General features: G+C 36.1%; 1 protein-coding gene across 4 annotated transcripts in view; it reads left to right on the top strand.

Moving 5' to 3' along the window:
• The window catches only part of BANK1 (B cell scaffold protein with ankyrin repeats 1), a 317,778-nt gene that overhangs the window by 118,087 nt on the left and 179,010 nt on the right, over positions 1-20,681 (top strand). For all 4 annotated transcript variants that reach the window (XM_067736857.1, XM_067736855.1, XM_067736858.1 and 1 more), the window contains exon 7: positions 19,531-19,727. In XM_067736857.1, coding sequence (XP_067592958.1) covers positions 19,531-19,727 — 197 coding nt within the window. The remainder of the gene's footprint in view (positions 1-19,530; positions 19,728-20,681) is intronic.

Genomic DNA, 20,681 nt, shown 5'->3' with positions numbered 1-20,681 from the left:
ATCTCTCATTTTATAGATAAAGAATTCAAGGTGGGATTGAAAGTGCTTCTCAGTGTCTCATTTAGGTTGTAGGATATGAATTTTAGAGTTGGAAAGGATGGAATAGACTTGGTCCTTTATTTTTTATTTTTTAAATTTTTTTTTTTTTTTTTTTTTGCGGTACGCGGGCCTCTCACTGTCGCGGCCTCTCCCGTTGCGGAGCACAGGCTCCAGACGCGCAGGCTCAGCGGCCATGGCTCACGGGCCCAGCTGCTCCTCGGCATGTGGGATCTTCCCGGACCGGGGCACAAACCCACGTCCCCTGCATCGGCAGGCGGACTCTCAACCATTGCGCCACCAGGGAAACCCCCTTTATTTTTATAGAAAAGGAATTCTGGATTGGTTCAATTGGAGCACCTGATCATGTGGATCTGATTCAATAGGTATGGGGTACAGTCAAGCTTCTGCTTTTTAAAAAAACAAGCCTCAAGGTAAAGCTGATGCCGCTAGTCCTCAGACCTTTCACTGAGTATCAAGGGTTTAGAGCAGTGGTTCTCAAACTTGGTGCATATTATAATTAGCTGCAGAGCCTTAAGAATATCCCATGCCTAAGCCACACCCCCCAAATTAATGAAGAATCTGGGAGTGGGTTCCAGCTATCAGTACTTTTTAAAGTTTCCCAGATGATTCCAGTGGGCAGCCAAGTTTATCGATCCCTAATGGTTTCATATTACTCTCTCTTTACAAAGGTTAGAAAGTTAATAGCATATGAAAATTTTGAACCATTCTTAGAATATAATGATTATTCTGTATTTGAAAAAATATTTTTATAAGAAATTGCATTTTTAAAAAGAAGCTAAAAATGGAAAGTTCAGTATAATCTAGGTAGTTCATTCAGAAGCCATATTGCTGGGTATCGCTAGATAACAGATGCTATTAAACCCATAACAAGCAAATAACATAACATTAGGTTCTAATTCGTAGTGGAAGTGCAAAATAACATAATACAAATTACATAAAATATGCAAGATAGACATGAATATGGCTGAACTCATGTTTCGCTTGCCTCCTTGGCCCTATAATCTTGGATCAATGTCAACCTCAGAAAATCTGGTCTTTAAGACCTTGCACCTATATTTTCATAATGTTTAAGTTGAATTGATGGTGAGATTTGAGAAGCCTTTATACATAAAGTGGAATTAATGGTGGGTTATTGAAGAACTTCTCTAGAAACACCACTAGAGATATTCTGAGAGGTAAATTCAGCAAACAGTGAATTGGGTGTATTTCTGAATGTCTATCCCTGAAGACAGTTCTCCAATTATTTGGTGAAATGTTTCATTTATTAAACATTTATTTATTACTCTGTATTTTAGCTGAAATAAATTGGAGGTTAGGGCATTGTGAGGGGAAATAATCATAAGGAACTGACAGAGCATACTTGAGTATTGACCTATCCTAAGGAGGAGACATGGAACTACCCAGAGATACCTATTGTTCTTTAAAAATATGAAATTAAATGCTGTGTTAATCAAAACTATTTATCTTATTATTATTCCATCCTCTTTTCTTTTCCAAGTTGATTCTGGTAAATTCTGGATTTAGTCCCTGTCACTTCATTTATAATAAGTAAATTGCTATTCCGTGCCACTATGTCTTGGTCATTTTCACTTCTGTCTAGCCAATAAACTTCCTCATTTACTTTTTTTTCCCTTAGTCAGGCAAAGTTGAGGGGGGTGGGAGTGTTGCAGAGATAAGATGAAAAGTGCACAGGAAATCAAATCTGCTTTAATGTTCTCTTACCCTGTAATGCTTCATTATTGAATTAAAAATACCATTTCCCATTGATAAGAATTTTCCACTGAAAAAGTTCTCCCTGGAAGTTGAATATAATAAAAGGTTTCCAAATGAACTTGATATATTAATGCAATGTATCATACATGCCTTTTGAGCATAACAGAGAAATAATTCATAACAACTTTCTAGTGTGTGACTCATCAGGGCTTGTGAAATCAATATAGGAGATCATAACAGACAATGTTTCTGATATATAAGACACTAGAATAGAAGATATCAGAGTGCATCCCTTAAAATAAGAGTATCGCTGTGAGCAGCTTCCATTCTGGTTGTAATTGTCCGTATAAACACACATGGTCTGAGCCACCAGGAAATCAGGTTGAATGACTTGACTTGGTGTAGTGGTGAGGTAGAACAGCACACCTGGACTAACACAATTGCTTTAGTCCTTCTGTAGCTCTCCCCTATCCTGAGTTTCAAGCCATATTCCAGAGTCTTATAAGTCTTAAACTGCAGCAGGTATGTGAATTTCCCTAACTTCTCTTCCGAACCCTTTCCAAGGCTGGGTAATGCTGAGGATCTCTTGTTATTGATAGGAAAATAAAGTAGTATAGCTTGTTTTTAAAAGTGGCTGGAGTTGCAGGTTAAATCTCCGGAAGTAGCAGTCTGGGGAAAAGGAAACTAGGTTACTTTGAGGCAGATCATGTACCTTCATCCAGAAAGGAGAATGGCTTAATAAAGCCCATGCCAGTTTCTAGAAAAGCATGTCAAAATGTTTAACCATTTACAAAAAGTAGTAATATCTTAATCTGAAACAGGACAGCATATGATCACCAGCGACATGTGGAAATGTTAATTCAGTATATTATCTCCTAAAATGTCTGTGAAATGAGGAGCATGTAACTGGATATTCAGTACACATGTAGTAGTCACTGTGGCCCTAGGATTTATCTTGGACTTCTAATATCTTTAGGTTCACAGAAAATAGCTCATTTGCTATCTGAGTAGAGGAGAACTGAATGTCACTGAGTTGTTTCTTTTTATATCATCAAATGATTTAAACATGCAGAAAAATACAGAAAATAATATAAAAAACACCTGTACCTGTCATTTAGGATTGCCAAATCTTAACATTTTGTCACGTTTGCTTCACATCTTTTTTTATAAGAAGTAAAATTCTACAGATATAGTCGAATTTCTGTTTCCCTTTGTGATTCCATACACTTGAAAAGTAACCATTACTTTAATTAAACTTATTGATGACCATTCCCTTGCAGTTCTTCATTCTTTTACTACATACATTTGTTTCCTTAATTCATATACAGTCATGTGCAATTTTGTAGATTTTGTGTAAATGATAATCATACTTTTTCTTTAATGTACTATTTTTGCCCAGTATTAATATTTTTATATTTATACATGTCTTTATGTAGAGCTAGGTCATTCATTTGGAATATTCTGTAGCATTGAATTGTTTGACTGTACCACAGTATGTATCTGTTCTCCATTATTACCCATTATTATTAATGGGTAATAAAGTTTTCAAGTGTTTTATTGTTGCAATTCTATGATGAACATTCTTGCATATGAATTCCTATGCATATATGTTATAATTCCTCAGGAGATACAATTACCAATAGAATTTCTGAGTTAAACAGGTATGTACTTATTCTGTAGTGCTAGATATTTTCAAATTTCTGTGGAAAATACTTTTACTAATTTATAAATAATTCTACCAGCAGTATTGTGCCATTGTTCCACATCTTTTCTATGTTAAGAACTGTGAGTTAAATATATTTTTTGCAATCTAACAGCTGGGAAGTGGTATCTCACTTTTTAATTGACATTGTCATTACAGATATAGTTGAGCATTTTTCTTCTGTTTATTTACATTTCATTTTTCCTCAGTGAATTTACATTTAATAGTCTTCATTTATTTATGTTGGTTATTTTTTTCTTACTGAATTTTGGGAGATTTCTCTCTCTCTCTCTCTCTTCATATATATAACATATATATATATGTATATGATACATATATATATCATACATATATGTATCATATATATGTATCATATATATATACACATGTATATATTCTGGATAGTAACATTTGTCAGTTTTATACATTGCAAATGTCTATTTAATTGATAGCTTGTCTTTTAATTTATATGTTATATTATGAAGCATATAATTAAATTCATCATAAAACTTGGTATCAGAGCTGATCCCCACCTCATTCTTGAAATTAATTTTGCTCTCCTTATTCCTTTAGTTGCCCTAACGTTTAGTTGTCTTTTAGTTGTCCTATATTTAGGATCAATTTGTCAAATTCCATGAAATACTTTAATAAAATTGAAAGAACATTGTAGATTAATTTAGTAAAAACTGTCATTTTTACTGTACTTAACTCTCTCTGTCATAAGCATGAAATTTATTTGGGTGTTTTTACGTCTTTCCAAAAAAAATATTTTTTAAATTCTTAAAAACCGTTGTTAGATTTATTTCTGTTTATTTCATGGTTTTGTTAACATCAAAACTATTATTTTAAAATTATTTGTGACTACTCCTTTTCTTGATACCTATGGGATTGAGCCAGGAATCTTCTAAATGTAGCATTGTTCTACATGGAAAGAAAAGTTTTTGAAAATGAGGAATTACTAATCTCATTCCCTGAAAAGAAAATTAGGAACAGATGGAAGCAATTATCAAGGATATTTTACAAAAAAAATTTTTCAGTGTCTTCCCAAAATATGAATTTCACAATGCATGAAGTTGTATGGACCTTTCTAGTTTTCATTTTAAACCACTGGAGAAGAAAATTGGGGCAATGAAGAAATCAATGCAAAAGAAAAGAAATGGTGAAGACTATTTCACATTCTGACATGAGAAGTAATAGATGATAGGAAAAAATGTAGTCATGTAAACTCACTTCAAATTAGTAACAAACGCATCACTGTTGGGTAAATACACAAAATTAGGAACAGATTTACACATAACACATTATCAAAACTTGTAGAGCTTGAGTGAATTGGAGCTTTGGCATGTAAATTGACTGTAAAATGATGGATTCTTCCACTTCATTTTTTTTGATAACACAACCTACCAGTACAGATTTTTACATATCCTACGAAGGATATTTTTAGCATATTTTCAAGTTAGTTTTATGAATTGATGGTTTAATTAATTAAACAACCACTTTGAATCCTGCAAAATGATTTTTTACTTGATTAACCAAAAAAACAAAACAAAGAAAAAGCATTTTTTTCAGTATTATACTGCTATTATTCACTTTTACAGTGTTTCTTCAAGGAGTCTGTAGATCTCCAGATGTGAAGTTTGAAAATGAATGCTTATAAAGATGACTATGGTTTAAGGATTTAAGTAAAAATTAGGAAAAAAGGAAGAAGGAGGTGGGGGGAAAGGAAGAAAAGTTTATGTCGGGGCTAGAATTTGGCCTTCTCCATACTTGAGTTATTCTCCAAACCAGGAAGCACCTCTGACCTTGAGTCTACTGGGAACATAGGGAAGACAGAACAATATGTCTTGCAGAATCAAAGAAACTTCCCTGATCTCAGGCTGCATTGTAACACTGTAGAGATAGGCCATGTGCCATCCTGAGTCCAACAAGCATTGAGGCCAACCCTTGACCACTTTGACCAATGAGTGGTTAACCTTCTCCACCTCTCAACAACATTCATAATTCGTTTCTCATTCTGCTCATTGCCATCACTGTAACATCACATAATTGTATTGTTACAGTAAGGGAACAGTTGTGTAATAATTGAGGATTCTGTAGTTATAGATGAAGAAGGTGAGTCTGCAAATGTAATATTTTCTCTCAATTAAGAAAACTTTGATCAAAAAGATTCTGTTAAGGGCTCCCCTGGTGGCGCAGTGGTTGAGAGTCTGCCTGCCGATGCAGGGGACACAGGTTCGTGCCCCAGTCCGGGAAGATCCCACATGCCGCGGAGCGGCTGGGCCTGTGAGCCATGGCCGTTGAGCCTGCACGTCCGGAGCCTGTGCTCCGCAACGGGAGAGGCCACAACAGTGAGAGGCCCACATACCGTGCAAAAAAAAAAAAAAAAAAAAAAATTCTGGTAAGCAAAGTGTCAGACACTCTCTAGGCACTACAGACACAGGGGACCATTATAGAAAAATCTGTTTTTATGCAGTTTTATTTTAGTGAGGGCAGCAGAAAAGCAATAACAAAATAAGCAGTTTTATTTCAGAAGGGATACTGGTAATGACAAAAATACAGTAAAGTGAGAGTATAGGGAGTTAGGAGGTGATGACAAGTCATGCAAATATTTTAAAATGGTTTGGTATCATCTAATTTACATTTTAAAAATTGTTGCTATAGAGAACACATTACAGGTGTATAAGAATGGAAGCAGAGAAACCAGATAGGAGGTCATAGTGGTCTCAGGGAGACATGATGGTGGCTGTCACCTGGTGTTGGCAGTGGAGGTGTTGACACTTGCTCTTACTTGATAGATATTTGAAAGTGACGATGGTGAGACTTGCTGACATATTGTCAAAAGCCCAGGAAGGAGGTCGTACGTGGTATTCACAGCCATGGCCTGGATGAGATCATTCGATAGAAAGTATAGTTCAGAGCAAAGGTCTGAGTCCTGGGCAATGCAGTATTTAGAGATCTGGAAGAAAAGTTTCCATAAAAGGAGACTGACAGCAGGAATGCCGGCTGAAGTAGGATTATGGTGTCTTGAGACAAGTGAAGAAAATGCTTCTGAGGGAAGAAAGTGATCAACCATGTCACATCCTACTTCAGAGAGTAAGAGTGGAAAATGCCACAAAATAATTTGTGATTTACAAAACTATTCATTAATACCAAAAATGCCCCCCAGTGGATCCAGGTGTTCCCCAAATCTTTGTACCAAGAATACCATGTAGATCTTTTGGTTTCTCCTTAAAGTCTGTATCAATGGGTAGTGTCTCTAAAGCAAATACTGGGAAGATAAAGAAGTATAGTTCTGATTAACTGCTCCCCAAGACCCCCCAGATTCTGTAAAATATCTAAAAGTAATTGAATATTCAGACCAATTGAGAGAATGCAAGATGTTAACAAGCGAAAAAAGAAGCACTATCCAGGAGAAACAGAGGAGAGGATTATGTCAAGTTTCTATTAACTGCCATTTGGACTCATTTTCTTTGTAGTGAACCTAAATTTCATTTGGTGTATACCTTCCTTCATTTTAAGCATCTCCAAAGTTGAAGACGGAGTTTAGGTATATAGATATTGGGAGAAGGAATGAATAGAAGCCTACAGGACAGATTATGAACAGGGCAGTAAAAAATATAAGGACCAGGATAGCAGATGAGGAAAAAAAAATGTAACCAATTAGGCTGAGAATCCAAAGTGTGTGATCACAGCAGGGTTAACAGCACACAATAAAGAACAAGCTTTCAAGCTCAAGCACTTTGCTTCATTGTCTCAGTTACTTTCACATCATTCCTATCTAGCTGAGAACCAGTTTCTGACTTGAGTCATCCTGGAAGCCAGAAAGATGAGCTTTCTCACAGAAAGTTGAGAATTGCACTTTTACAGAAGAAAATCTTGGCAATAATGGCAATCTGGGAAATAAGCATGACCTCTACCCATGATATTTGACTGACTATAAGAAATTGTATCCTCCATGATCATTATCAACAGAATCCAAATGGAGATTACTTCTGTAAGAATATGATGTGTGATGTTTGGTTGAAATATTGTTTCTAACAATGCTTTATTTCTCACAGTGCTGTCAGATGGTGTTTCTCTAAGAAATAATTAAGGGAAATATCTTTTAGCATTAAACTTTCTCTTCTATTTGAGTCTTTTCTGTTTACTACCCATAAGAAGATATTTTTAAAAATGTAAACCATGACAAAAGAGGGACACCCTTAGAGAAACTGAATAGAATGGAGAGAAGGTCTACTCCAGACATACTTTGTATCCTTTGCAGTTTTATTTCACTCTCTATTAGGTTAATCTCAATTTTATTGGCTGCCTACTCTTGCTTATTTATGCAAACCAAGCCCCATTCTTTTTTGTATTGATACTTTTGCTCTCAAACTTTAGTGGGCATCAGAGTCGCTTGGAAGGTTTGTTAAAACTCGGATTGCTAGGCCCCATTTAGAATTTCTGATACCACAGATCTGGGGTGGGCCAAAGAATTTTACATTTTTCACAAATTCATAGATGATGTGGATGCTATCGGTCTGTGAATCACCAGGAAACCGTTGATTGAACACAGCAGTAATGGGTGGTACAATTTCTTTTCTGTTCTTTCCTTTCCTTTTCTTTTCTTTTCTTTTCCTTTCTTTTCTTTGATAAGTTAAGTACCTGAATAAAATTGACATGAATAAAATTAAAGTCAAGATAGCAGATTTTTTTTTATTCGATCACTCCATGTCCCAGGACTAAAGATCATGGATACAGAATGAAGTAGTCTTAGAGTGATTGTTTATCTCAAAAATGCATTTTTTGAGTATCATTATTAAAAATAAAAATAAACCCTCATGAATTCTTAGAAGTTTAACACACCTGGCTTCAAACTAGGAACTCTTCTAGATACTGAGGGAAGATAGAGGAATGTGAGATAAATAGAATAAATAAAACCCATATACTCAGCGGGCACCCAAGAAGAGGGAAGAGAAAATAAAACCACAAAGTTAAGTGTCACTAATGTAGTGTGTTCTGTACTAATAAGAACCAACACTTGCATTTTTGTGTACTCTGTGTCAAGAATAATTCTAAGCACCTTACTTACTTTATCTCATTTAATTCCTCTCAACCAACCCATGGTAGGTAATATTTTAAACTCTGATTTACAGATGAGGCATTGAGAGTTTATATCATTTGCTCAAATGGTGGCAGGCCTGGGACTTGGATCCAGTCAGCCCAGCTGAGGTTATTAACCACTCCTCAGCCACTGCAGCCCTATACATGGTAAGGAGCTATAGCTCCAGGGGGTCACAGGAGCCCAGAGAAAGAGGGACAGTTGGAGGAAGCTTCCCAGGAAGATGATCTTACATTTAGAGGAAAGGTTATGAATTATTTCTGCTAAATTATTTAAAATTACTACTTTAATGAATAATTTATAAAGGCAAGTTTGAAATTATCTCAGATACTCTTTATGTTATTTTTTGCAGTCCCAGAAACATGGTGATTTTTGTTTCACAGTGCGTGATTTCCTTCAAATCACCACTTTTGCCTCTATGGGCAAATACTATCCTTTAGGAAGGAGCCCTGTCTCTTTTGTTCATGGATTTATTCCTAGCGCCTAGAAGAGTTTCTAGCATTCAATAAATATTTACCACATTAACTTGATAATGGCAACAAAGTTAACCATAGACTAAAATCATTGAAACCCTGGTAAGCATTAGGTGTTAGACTAGTATTATTTGAGCTCCAAAAATAAAACAGCTCTTCTTTGTAGGAATATAAGGCAGCTATATATAATGTCACTTTCTCTTCTTTTCTTTTTCTTTCCTTTCTTTTCTTTCTACCTCTTATCTATGGCATCTGCCATTAACAGAATGAAACATTGGCATATGAGCCTTCTGAATGTGCTGCCCTGAACTGTGTGCAGTGAGTGAGACACAGATGCTCATCTCCTGTGTTGACACAAAAAAATGTAGGTTTTTCAAGGTCAAAAGTAATAAGTTTAAATCTATAAGTTTATCGTAGGGTTAGGGAAAAAACATAAATAGTGTCCGTTAGTAACTGATAACAGGAAATAGTCTCTGTAATATTCACTCATTTTTTAAAGAAAAATGCAAGCAAGGGTTAGCTTCAATTACACACACACACACGCACAGCAACTTGCTTTTTTTATTGTAAATTGAATAAATTAATCCTTAAGGAACTCACTCTTACTTTTGCAGCTGTTGTGCAATGATAATTTTCAAAACTAGAGTGTCTGTCCTCTGAAACTCTTGACAGGTCCAGAACCTCCCCCCACCCCCATACTACCCAATCACTACCCTACCTGCAAGCCATCTCCCTGTGCTTCCTAAAGGGATTCCTTTGCTCTCTGGATTATGCCATTACCAAATAGTTACAGAATATCTTTTTAGTGTCACTACAGGTGTAAAGATTCACTGCATGACTCTGAGAAGAATAGGAACTCAAAAATGTAGAAGAACTTGGTTTTTTATGTCTTGTTATGGTTTACCAAAACCACCACAGTCATTTTCCTCACTGAATTAGTCAGGATTCTCCAGAGAAATGGAATGAAGAGAATGGACTGAGAGAGAAAGACAGAGGTCTACTTTAAGGAACTGGCTCACGGGATTGTGAGGCTGGCAATTCTGAAATCTGCAGGGCGGACCAACAAACTGACAGGTCCAGCAGGAGTTGATGTTACATCCTTGAGTCCAAAGGCAGTCTGGAAACTGAATTCCTTCCTCTTTGGTGAACCTTAGTCTTTTCTCCTAGGGCCTTCAACTGATTGGGTGAGGCTTGCCCACATTATGGAGGGTAATTGGATCAAATTCTACTTACTTAAATATTAATCACATCTAAAACAATGCTTGCACAGTAACATCCAGGCTGGTGTTTGACAACTGGGCACCATAACCAAGACAGGTGACACATAAAATTAACCATCACACTCCCCATCATCCTATTGTTCAGATGTCAGCAGCTCTAAACAACTGTAATCCACCCACACACATTTTGGGATCCCCAACAATCAGTTTGAAAAATGCTGGTCAGTAGATTTGCAAAGCAACTGTAACCCAGTGGATAGAAAAATCTCTCAAAATAGCCTATCCTGGTTTACAGACTTGAGGATTGTTGACGGTGTGGTAACAGCTGCAGTTTGGGTCATGTACATAATATAAACTCTTGGTCAAGGAACAGTAGGTATTGCTTACAGTGTTAAGATATGTTGAATTGTAGCGCTGTTACCACTTTCCTGTTTCCTGAGAGTGAGGTTACCACGTTTTGCTCAGTGTAGTAAACTAAATAATTGCCTCCTAAAGATATATATTCACATCCTAGTTCCTAGTCTATGACTTTGTTACCTTATGTGGCAAAAGGAGCTCGGCAGCCCTATTTCAGAATACTTCCTCTTCCACAAAACAAGGGTTCTGTGGTGATTATTAATGTTTAGTGATACAGGAGCTAAGTTGATAACTAATATGCTCTACTCGAAGACACATATGTCTAATTTGATTTAGCACTATATAATCGTATTGCCAGCAGCTACCCCATCAACACCCCCACCTGTGCTTCTCCGTGACAATGATCTGTCCCCTTCTCTAATGAATACACTTTCTCTTCTACCTTGTAACTTTGTAGCCATAAACCTGAATGGTACCTTAAATCAACTCTTTCCTTCAGAGCGTATAAAGTCAATCATCTAGTCCGGTAAACTTTTCTTTGGAAATGTCTGGCATCTCTGTCCTTGTCCATTTTTACTGCCACCACTCTAATTCAGGCCATCAGTTATTTCTCCTTCCCCCTGAAAAAGCTTTCTAGGAGGTTTCCCTAACATGCTTCACCTTTCTTTCCAACCATCCTACACTTAGGTGCTTCCCAAATCATTCTCAGATTCCATTTATATTCTGTCCCTATATTACACATGCTGGTGTTCCCAAAGCTCTCTCTCCAGCCCCTTTATTGCCCAAAAAATTTTCCCAGATTTTTTCCTGCCTTAGTTCACTTTTACTATCAAAATTATTTAATATTTTTTAAAGAATAAATCAGGTTCTCAAGACTCCAAGAAGTCCTCAGACAATGCCAAATACTCCTTACTAATGAAATCACGCATCTTTGCCAGATAAGTTCATTTACTGCTTGGTAGTATTACATTCCTTGGCTTTCCATGTGAAACCCATACAAGGACAGTGGGTAGCTTTCTACCTGTAAGGCATGGCCTGGTGGTAGTCAGCCATCTGATCCCAGCCCAGCCCAAGTTGTTTCCACACTCTTGCTGTTCCAGGTTTCCGGGATCTTTCTAGGCTCTTTCCTGGCTTCTTTCTAGGTTCTTGGTCCCTTTGCTGTTAAGAATCAGAAGAGACAAAATCGGTAATTTTCAAAAGGTATTTTTTAAATGAACACAGAGGAGCACAGTACAATCACACATGGATTTCTAGAGATTTCTTATTTTAACCAGAGGTTAGCCACAGATGGGGCTGGTTAAACGTGGATCAGCTCCACTCTTTTTATTGCCTCATCACTGTCTGGGTTCAGTAGTGGAAAGTGGACTATAAACAACCCTATTCAGATGCTGTGAGATTTAATTTTAATTAATACCAATTCCAAGAACTGCTAATTAGAAATGCACTCGCCTCTTTGCTTGCTCACATTACCTCCAGACATGGACTCCAAGCTTCCCACTCTTACATATTTTGTAATATGAGAGATAACAAATTGCACCAAAGGCCTTTAATGAACCATTATTTCCCATGTGCATTTAATTTACAGTATCAAGATTTTAGAAATACGATAATGTTGGTAGTATTTTTGGTTGCTTGAAATCCTAAATAGGATTAAATGTCTACTCTTTCAACAGACGGGAAGAGTGACACCTCACATGTTGTATATGTGCTTCTCCTGTCACAGGGCAATCAGATTCATAAACCCAGCAATGCTCTGTCTTACAGATCCACAGAAATACTAACATTTCATCAGACTCCAAATCCTGTGATGAAAGGAATGAAAACCATTACCTTTCTTCAACCTTCACAAATATCATCCTTACTCCTTTCGTTGGTATCTGATTCGCATCAGGGAAAATTACCCTAAAACCATCTGTGGCATGGCCTCTAGCTCAGAAGAATGTCCTAAATCCTACAATTCTGACCCCAACCTTATAATTTTATAAATGAAGAAACTGAGGTGCAGGGAAATGAAAGCACTTTCATAAGCACCACGTAGCTGAGCTGGGATTAGAATGCAGATCTCCTGACTTTTTATCTTCTCTTTTTTGTGTGCTTCATTGTTTTGTCCTATAGTGGCCACCTGGTCATCACGCACTGAGTGAATAAAGATTTACTATTCCAGATAGTGATTTAAGAGAACAATGGATTACATGGTCATGCACGTCCAGTTTGCATACTCATCTTACTTTAAAATTTTTAAAGCTAACCCAGGACATATTCCCACTTTATTATTCTGGTGAGCTAGGTTAATGTTTTGGAAGCTTGGTTTGATAACTTCAATCTAATTATTGGCCATCGTTTATAGGGATTATGTGGAACTGTTGGAAATGGCTCAGCCCAAACAAACATTTCTTTACTAGGTTCTGGCTCATCTATTTATTTTTATTTGCAAAAACTAGTGAAATTGGATTTTCATTGAAAAGTTCCCCTGCCAGACACTTAATTCTGTTCCCCTGAAATTACCATTTGACAGACATTGGCTGAAACAACTGAAAACTGAAAATTCATTTTGTCTGGAAGAAAAGTCAAAAGCAAATTGGTCACCCCTTAGTGTGAGTTATGACTTCTTTATTCACACCTTGATAATAGAAACAGATATAAAGAATCTTCATTAATTAAATGAAAATTGCTGTGAAATGAAGCAGATGTTATACTGTAGATTAAACACATTCTAAAACTTTTTTTTTTAATATCTTCTTAAGGAATCTATTATTTTAATCTAATAGATAAGATTAACAAACTGTTTGCAAAACAAATGCTGTGAGTTTACGAAAATAACTAAATGGTCTTTAGGTCTCATAGGACTTCTGCTTCTGATTAAGATGTACAACATCATAAGAGTCTGTTGTTCTTATTGTAATAGTATGAAACAAGCAAGATGATCTTCAGAATCACAGTTTCTTTTTTAAATACAGCAGAAAATGAATGACAAAAGAAATCTAAATGAACTAAATTCCAGAAAGGGACAAGTCGTTCACAAAAGAGAAGAAACTCATGACTTCCATCCCATCCCAGGAGGATAAGAACTCACTGTAGATGAGGAGTAAAGAGAAACCACCTGAACATTTAGCAAACATTTAATGGCTGTACTTAGGCTACTGTGATGGATGAAAATCCCAAAGAGTCCCTGTTACAGAGTGGGTCTGTATCACCCACTAACTCTCTTTTGTAGGCTGTCATAAGTGCACAGAGCTAGTATACCAATGGCTGGACCCTCGAGGGCAGTAAAGTTGAGAGATATCCTTAAAATCCCTGAGGACCACTAGTGGCTGCTAAAGAGTGAGAGTCGGACAGGGTTGCTGAGACAAATCCCATCAAAGCTTTTGCCATGTGGAAAGCAGCAGCAGACAGATTCTAAATACAGAGAGGCATAAAAGTGGAAAAAACACCTCCAAGCTATTGGGATAATAAGGAGTCTGCCTTAACTGAGTGTATACAGAGGCCCCCCAAAATCTGAGCAAGATATTCTTTTTTTTTTCTTTTTAACATCTTTATTGGAGTATAATTGCTTTACGATGGTGTGTTAGTTTCTGCTTCATAACAAAGTGAATCAATTATACATATACATATGTTCCCATTTCTCTTCCCTCTTGCGTCTCCCTCCCACCTTCCCTGTCCCACCCCTCTAGGTGGTCACAAAGCACCGAGCTGATCTCCCTGTACTATGCGGCTGCTTCCCACTAGCTATCTATTTTACGTTTGGTAGCGTATATATGTCCATGCCTCTCTCTCACTTCGTCCCAGCTTACCCTTCCCCCTCCCCGTGTCCTCAAGTCCATTCTCTAGTAGATCCGTGTCTTTATTCCCGTCTTGAGCAAGATTTTCTGATGTGAAAAATTCTGGAGGCAGAACTAGAGAGAAAAAAAAGAGCCATCCTGTGACCCAAAGGCTGGCAGCCAGTCTGTAGAGCAACAGAGATTTCTTGAGTCTCACCAAAGCTCAGATCCCAAGCTGTGCTGAAGAAAGTTATGATTCTGCCCTCAAAATTTGAAGCCAGTGGTTAACTAAATCGAAGTAAATCCTCAGAAAATGACCAAGTTCTGCTCACTTACAGATTAATTTGAATCAGCTTCCAAGTCTAGTTGTCTGACTGAAGAAAGGGTATGCCTTATTCTGGGGGTAAACATGATTTATTTCAGTCCTTTAGTACAATGTTCAGCATGCAATATAAAATTACAAGGAACACAAAGAAGGAATGAAAGGTGACCTGTGGTCAAGAAAAGAGACAGTCATTAGAGGCAAACACAGAAATGCTCCAGATGGTGAAATAATTCGGATAGGAACATTAAAATAACTATGATAAATATGTTACAGAATCTATTGTAAAAGTTGCACAACATGCATAAAGAGATAGAAATTTCATCAGAGCATTGGAAATTGTAATAAAAAACAAAAGGAAATTCTAGAAACATAAAATATCAGAAAAAATTTAGGTATTTGATGGGCCTAATTGTAGAAAAAACAGAAAAGAATCAGTTTACTTGAAGACCGTCAAATTATTCAAGCTGATAAAGAGAGGAAAAATCCAGTGTCTAAGTAAAGCCTTAAAAAAAGAACAAGCTCAGGGCAGTGGTTGAGGGTCCGCCTGCCGATGCAGGGGACACGGGTTCGTGCCCTGGTCCAGGAAGATCCCACATGCCGTGGAGCAGCTGGGCCCGTGAGCCATGGCCACTGAGCCTGCACGTCCGGAGCCTGTGCTCCGCAACGGGAGAGGCCACAACAGTGAGAGGCCCACTTACCGCAAAAAAAAAAAAAAAAAAAAAAAAACAAGCTCAGCTCATCTACGTGTTAATTTGGCTCAGTTTTGACTCAAGGTCTATGAGATACTACTACATGATCAAACATGTATAACTGAATTCTCAGAATAAAGATGAGAGACAATGAGGCAGAAAAATATTTGAAGAAATAATGGCTGAGAATGATCCAAAATTGAGGAATGACATTAACCCACAGATTTAATAAGCTCTGCAACCCCCTAGTAGAATATATACAAAAATATTATACCTACACATACCATAGTTGAAGGTGTGTATAGGTATAATATTTTTGTATATATTCTACTAGGGGGTGAAAATCAGAGATAAAGAGAAAATTTTAAAAGTACCTGTGGTAGGGGTGGGGATGAGGATGTGTGTGTTGAGGAAAGTACATGCCATACAGAAAACAATTATAAGAATTACGTCTGACTTCTCATTAGAAATAGAGGGCAGAGGATGATGGAATACAAGAGTATATACTGTATGATTCCATTTGTATGAAATACAAGATGAAATAAAATTTATCTGTGTTGATAGAAATTACACAGTAGTTGCCTCTGAAGTGAAGAATTGACTCGAATGGAGCAGGAGGGAACTTGTGGTGGTGATAGAAGTTTCCTTAGCTTGTTTTGGGTGATGGTTACATGGGTGTATACAACTGTCAAAATGCGTGAAACCCATGATCAGTGTATTTTTAAATATAAATTATACTTCTATATTTTTTCAGAAGCCAATCGAAACATCAATATCTTTTAGCAAAAACATTAGTGATCATGTGATCTAGAATGAAATTAAGCACTGAAGAATAGCAAGGGACAGCATGTAATACTCCCCCGGGTCACAGACACATTATTTGATCAGCACTCCTTCTCTGACACTGAGTCTATGCCCATAAGAGAGTATAGCCTCCCCCAGCAAGTTTTTATTTTATAAGATAAAGAACTTCGTCATCTTATGCTATTACAAACATGCTTGTTCCCCACACAGAGCAATCCATTCATATCTCACATTCTCATAATAATCCAATCAAGGCTAAAATACAAAAAGTATGATTTTATAAAAAGCAGGATACTGAAAAACCCAAACTATTTCTTAGCATAATCATACCTCTATTGATATGAATACCTTTATTCGTATATAAATTTCATATGTATAGTAATATAATAAGATACGCACATACTGAGTGTATTTAATTTGACGTTCTGGAAAAAACAGTGCTAGAGATCACAATCTAATTAGTATTAAAATAATACAGCTCCTATGAATCATTTAATTTTTTGAACTGTTAACTCTGTCATATACTAATGTAAAAAAATACCTTAAATTAGAAATTTTCTAGTTATTGGTCATGTTATATTAGCAAGCTGAGCATCTCCTACATAATGAAGATAAGCAGGCAAAATGACCTCATCCAAGAAAATGAAAGGTACTGCTGTAGTGATGACATTGGGGCAGGTGTGAAATGGATTCATCATTTTGTAAAGGACCAACTATTCCAGGGTCAGTCTCTCAGGATGGTAACTACTCTGGAATAACGAAAAGAATGAGTGATCATAAGCTTGGGGCAAAGGGGAGTTAGGACAAAGATGCTTTAAACTATTTGATGTAGAAGGAGGAGAAGGAAACTAATAATTTATTGCCTGTTATAATAATTTATAACCTGTTATGTTTCAGACACCTTTCTGGGCACTTTTTATATGTTGTCATTTAATTATCTCAGTAGCCCTACAAATTTGGATGAGAAAGCTGGGCTCAGATACTGGGTGGCTTGCTGAAACTTCACATAGTGAATATATGGCAAAGCCAACTAACGCTAAGCCCATGCTTTTGTAACTGTCATATTCTGTATTGCCCAAAGGATATAAAGATATGGTAATTTAGAGGACATTTCACCTCAACAGAAGTAATAATGTCTAATGATCAGTGTTGTCTAATCAAGAAACAGGCTGCTTTAGGAAGTAAAAAACACTCTCTCATTAGAGCTATGCAAGCAGTAGCTAGAAGATCATCTTTTATAGACTCTAGGAATGAAATTCTGTTACTGGATAGGAAACTGGAAAAATGTCCTCCAAAACTCTTTCATGTCTCTAACTTCACAAAGCATTCTAGAAGATTAATGACTTTTCAGCTACAACTAAAAATGAAATAAAGAAATGGAAATTAAAGGAGCCAGCTTTCAAACCTGTACTCCCTTTTAGTATCAGCAGCATAATCTTAAATCAGCAGAACTTCTTGCTTTTGTGTGCCAGAAAGCATGGTTCAGAGTATCAAAACTGTTAAGAAGTGAGCCCTGGAAAACCATGTCCACTTGGTCCTTTTTATTCTTCCTGGTGTACAAAAATAGAGAGACTTTTAATGAAGTTTATTGTAGTTGTTTCTAATATTATATTACCTTAAACTTGAAGAATTTACTGACAGGGGAAGTTGGTGAGGTTAAAAGGTGAATGTATTCCTATAATGATTAAACACTTATTTAATGAAAATATATTTTAAGCTGCATTAACAGTGATTTCAAAGTACAACAGAATAACAATGTGCAAGAACAATGCATACGGCATTTATTGGCAGGTGATGATGTTTTTTGTATATTGTATGGTATGACAAAGCGAAAGATGACCAAAGGCATGTAAAAATCTGACATTATCATGCAAATATTTTTCTTTATTAACTTTGGTTTGGTTTAATTATAGCAGAAATTATTTTATAATTCATGTAAATGAAAATAAATAGAAAATTATATCTTAATTTCTTTTGGAGAAAATACATTATTTTTATTTTGAAAATTGGTACCTAGAACAGTTTCAGCGTTTATAAGCTCATCTTCATAAAATATTTGATAATTTTTTAGTCACTGCTCACCATATAAGAAGGGACAAGTGCCTTTATCACTGAAATACTATCCTAGATTTACCTACAGCCATTTTAGTTCTAACACATTTTGAAGGATAAAATATTTCCTTACTGTAAGTTCTTAACATGTCCTGAAGGTTTTTGTTTTGTTTTGTTATGTTTCCTGTTAAAACATACAAACTAACAAACTAGATAATTTATTCAGCCCTGAAACACCCAAGTGAATTGAAAACTCCAGGTTTAAATCCCCTCTCTTTTCCTTTTTTTTTTTTTCTTGGTCTACAAAACAGCAAAGTAAATGAGGCCAGATTCACAGTTTTCCAAAACATTATGAGGTGGCTGTTTTCATTGCTTTAGAATTTTGCTGGAAGACAATTGACTTTTGCTTTGATGGCTTTGTTTCTGTTGCTATAAGTCTTCACACTGCTTGCTTCTAATAATGCCATAGCTATTAAAGTAAGCTGGTATGTAATTTCTATAACACAATTTTTCTAGCTAGGTATGAAAGTGTAGAATAATAACAAACCATCACTCATCCGCATGTGTGTGTGTGCTTGTGTGTGTGTGTATTTTGGCATTGTGATAGCAGTATATATTCATCGTTTTATAGTTATGCATAATTAATACATGTCTTCTAACTAATAGCTAACATATAATTAGGAAATTCAAATTCCAGAACATTGATATGAAACCTGTAAAATCCTGATGGAAATTTCCATATTGAAGATTTTTATAAAAGTGCTTATTAGCTGTTGCAGTTACTTTTTGAAAGAAAAATTTCACATAAAAATCTAACATAACTCACACCCCCAGGAATTTCATGTTCATTTCAACTTCAAAGAGAAGCAAACTAGGCATGGCAGTAGAAAATACAAAAAGTTCTATAGATGAATTTATTTGTTATTTAGTGTTTGGTTAACGTTGCAGTACATTGAAAAAGGAGTTATTACAATGTAATGTTTTGGTTTTGTTTTACATTTAGGAGGTCCATATGCCTTTCTAAATTAAACTTACCCAACAAATAAGGGGGAGGCACTAATGCTAGTGAGAATATTAGTTTATATTTGCTTTAAGATGAGAAATAGAAAGAGGGCGGGTCTACATTGCGAAAACCACTGACAGTTTCTTATTTGCAAAATCACACTAAAAGTCTGCTCTACTTTGTGGGAATTACTTTTAGGAGTAGATTGTGTTTGACTTTTTCTTATGTGGTTCGAGATATGATAAAAAAATTATCCTATTCTTATGCTTATAGGTCCTTATTTCAAAGAACTTCCAACTCTTCTCCACTGTGCAGCAAAATTTGGCCTAAAGAACTTGGCTATTCATTTGCTTCACTGTTCAGGAGCAACTTGGGCATCTAAGATAAAAAATTTGGAGGGTTCAGATCCAGCACATATTGCTGAAAGGCATGGTCACGAAGAACTCAAGAAAATCTTTGAAGACTTTTCAGTAAGTATTTTTCCATTTTATCTCTAAAACTCTTTTTTATAAAATTAATATGTATGTATGTGTGTGTGGGTACATGCACATTGCTCTTGAAAATGATGCTACTGTACAGCTAGTTTTTAGCGTCTGTTGGTCCTGAGTCATTCATTGTCTTAAGCATTTTGCAAGATTATTCAACTTGTCTTCATACGCCATAAACCAGCTCTGACTCCACACTCCCAGCCCTAAATAGCCCCTTTGAAACTTATCTGGTCTTTCTGGCTTCTGAATAGCCTGTTCAGTGTTGGAAAGGAGATGTTACCAAGGAAATGAAAACCTGTTACTTTTCATCTTTTGTTCAAAAGTCTAAGTAGGCGCTGTTAGGCACGTAAAATGAGATAGATATTTACTAGGTTAAAGGAATATATTTTGATAATTATTCAAAAAGTCAACCCAGTAAAAAGCTAAGCCATGTTGTTTAACTTTGTTTCTGATACGTGATTGATTCCCTTTCTCTCTCTGTTAAGTCCCAGTTCTTTATTGTGTGTGTTGAAACTCCAAATTTCAGAACACCCTTTGAAGGATATTAGTTCTGTAAGAATGCAACCAAGGGACGATTGAAGGAGGGGATACTACCTTAGTACATAAAACACACGTTGTGTTTCCTTAATCAACCTTAGAAAAGCAATTATTTTCTGTTTGTAACAAAGGTATGCACATGTTGCTCGAGAAAGTGAATTATACTTCTGATGGCTCTTAGGAAAATATAATAGGCAATTATTGTGTTGGTGAATATGTCAGAATTTGTCTTTGGATTCTCAGAAGATAATTTTATTGCCAAAGAACAGTTAATATAGAACATTGAAATGCTTCTGGTCATTTTAGCATATGTTCCGATTATTAGGTTAAGTAAATGTAATATTGGACTTCTAAAAACCATCGGTATTTCTGATTGCCAGAGAGTAAAATGACAACCAA

The sequence above is a fragment of the Pseudorca crassidens genome, chromosome 4 (assembly GCF_039906515.1).
Source record: "Pseudorca crassidens isolate mPseCra1 chromosome 4, mPseCra1.hap1, whole genome shotgun sequence".
Classification (NCBI taxonomy): domain Eukaryota; kingdom Metazoa; phylum Chordata; class Mammalia; order Artiodactyla; family Delphinidae; genus Pseudorca; species Pseudorca crassidens.
The sequence above is the reverse complement of the archived record's forward strand: the minus strand, read 5'-3'. Positions and strand labels throughout refer to the sequence as shown.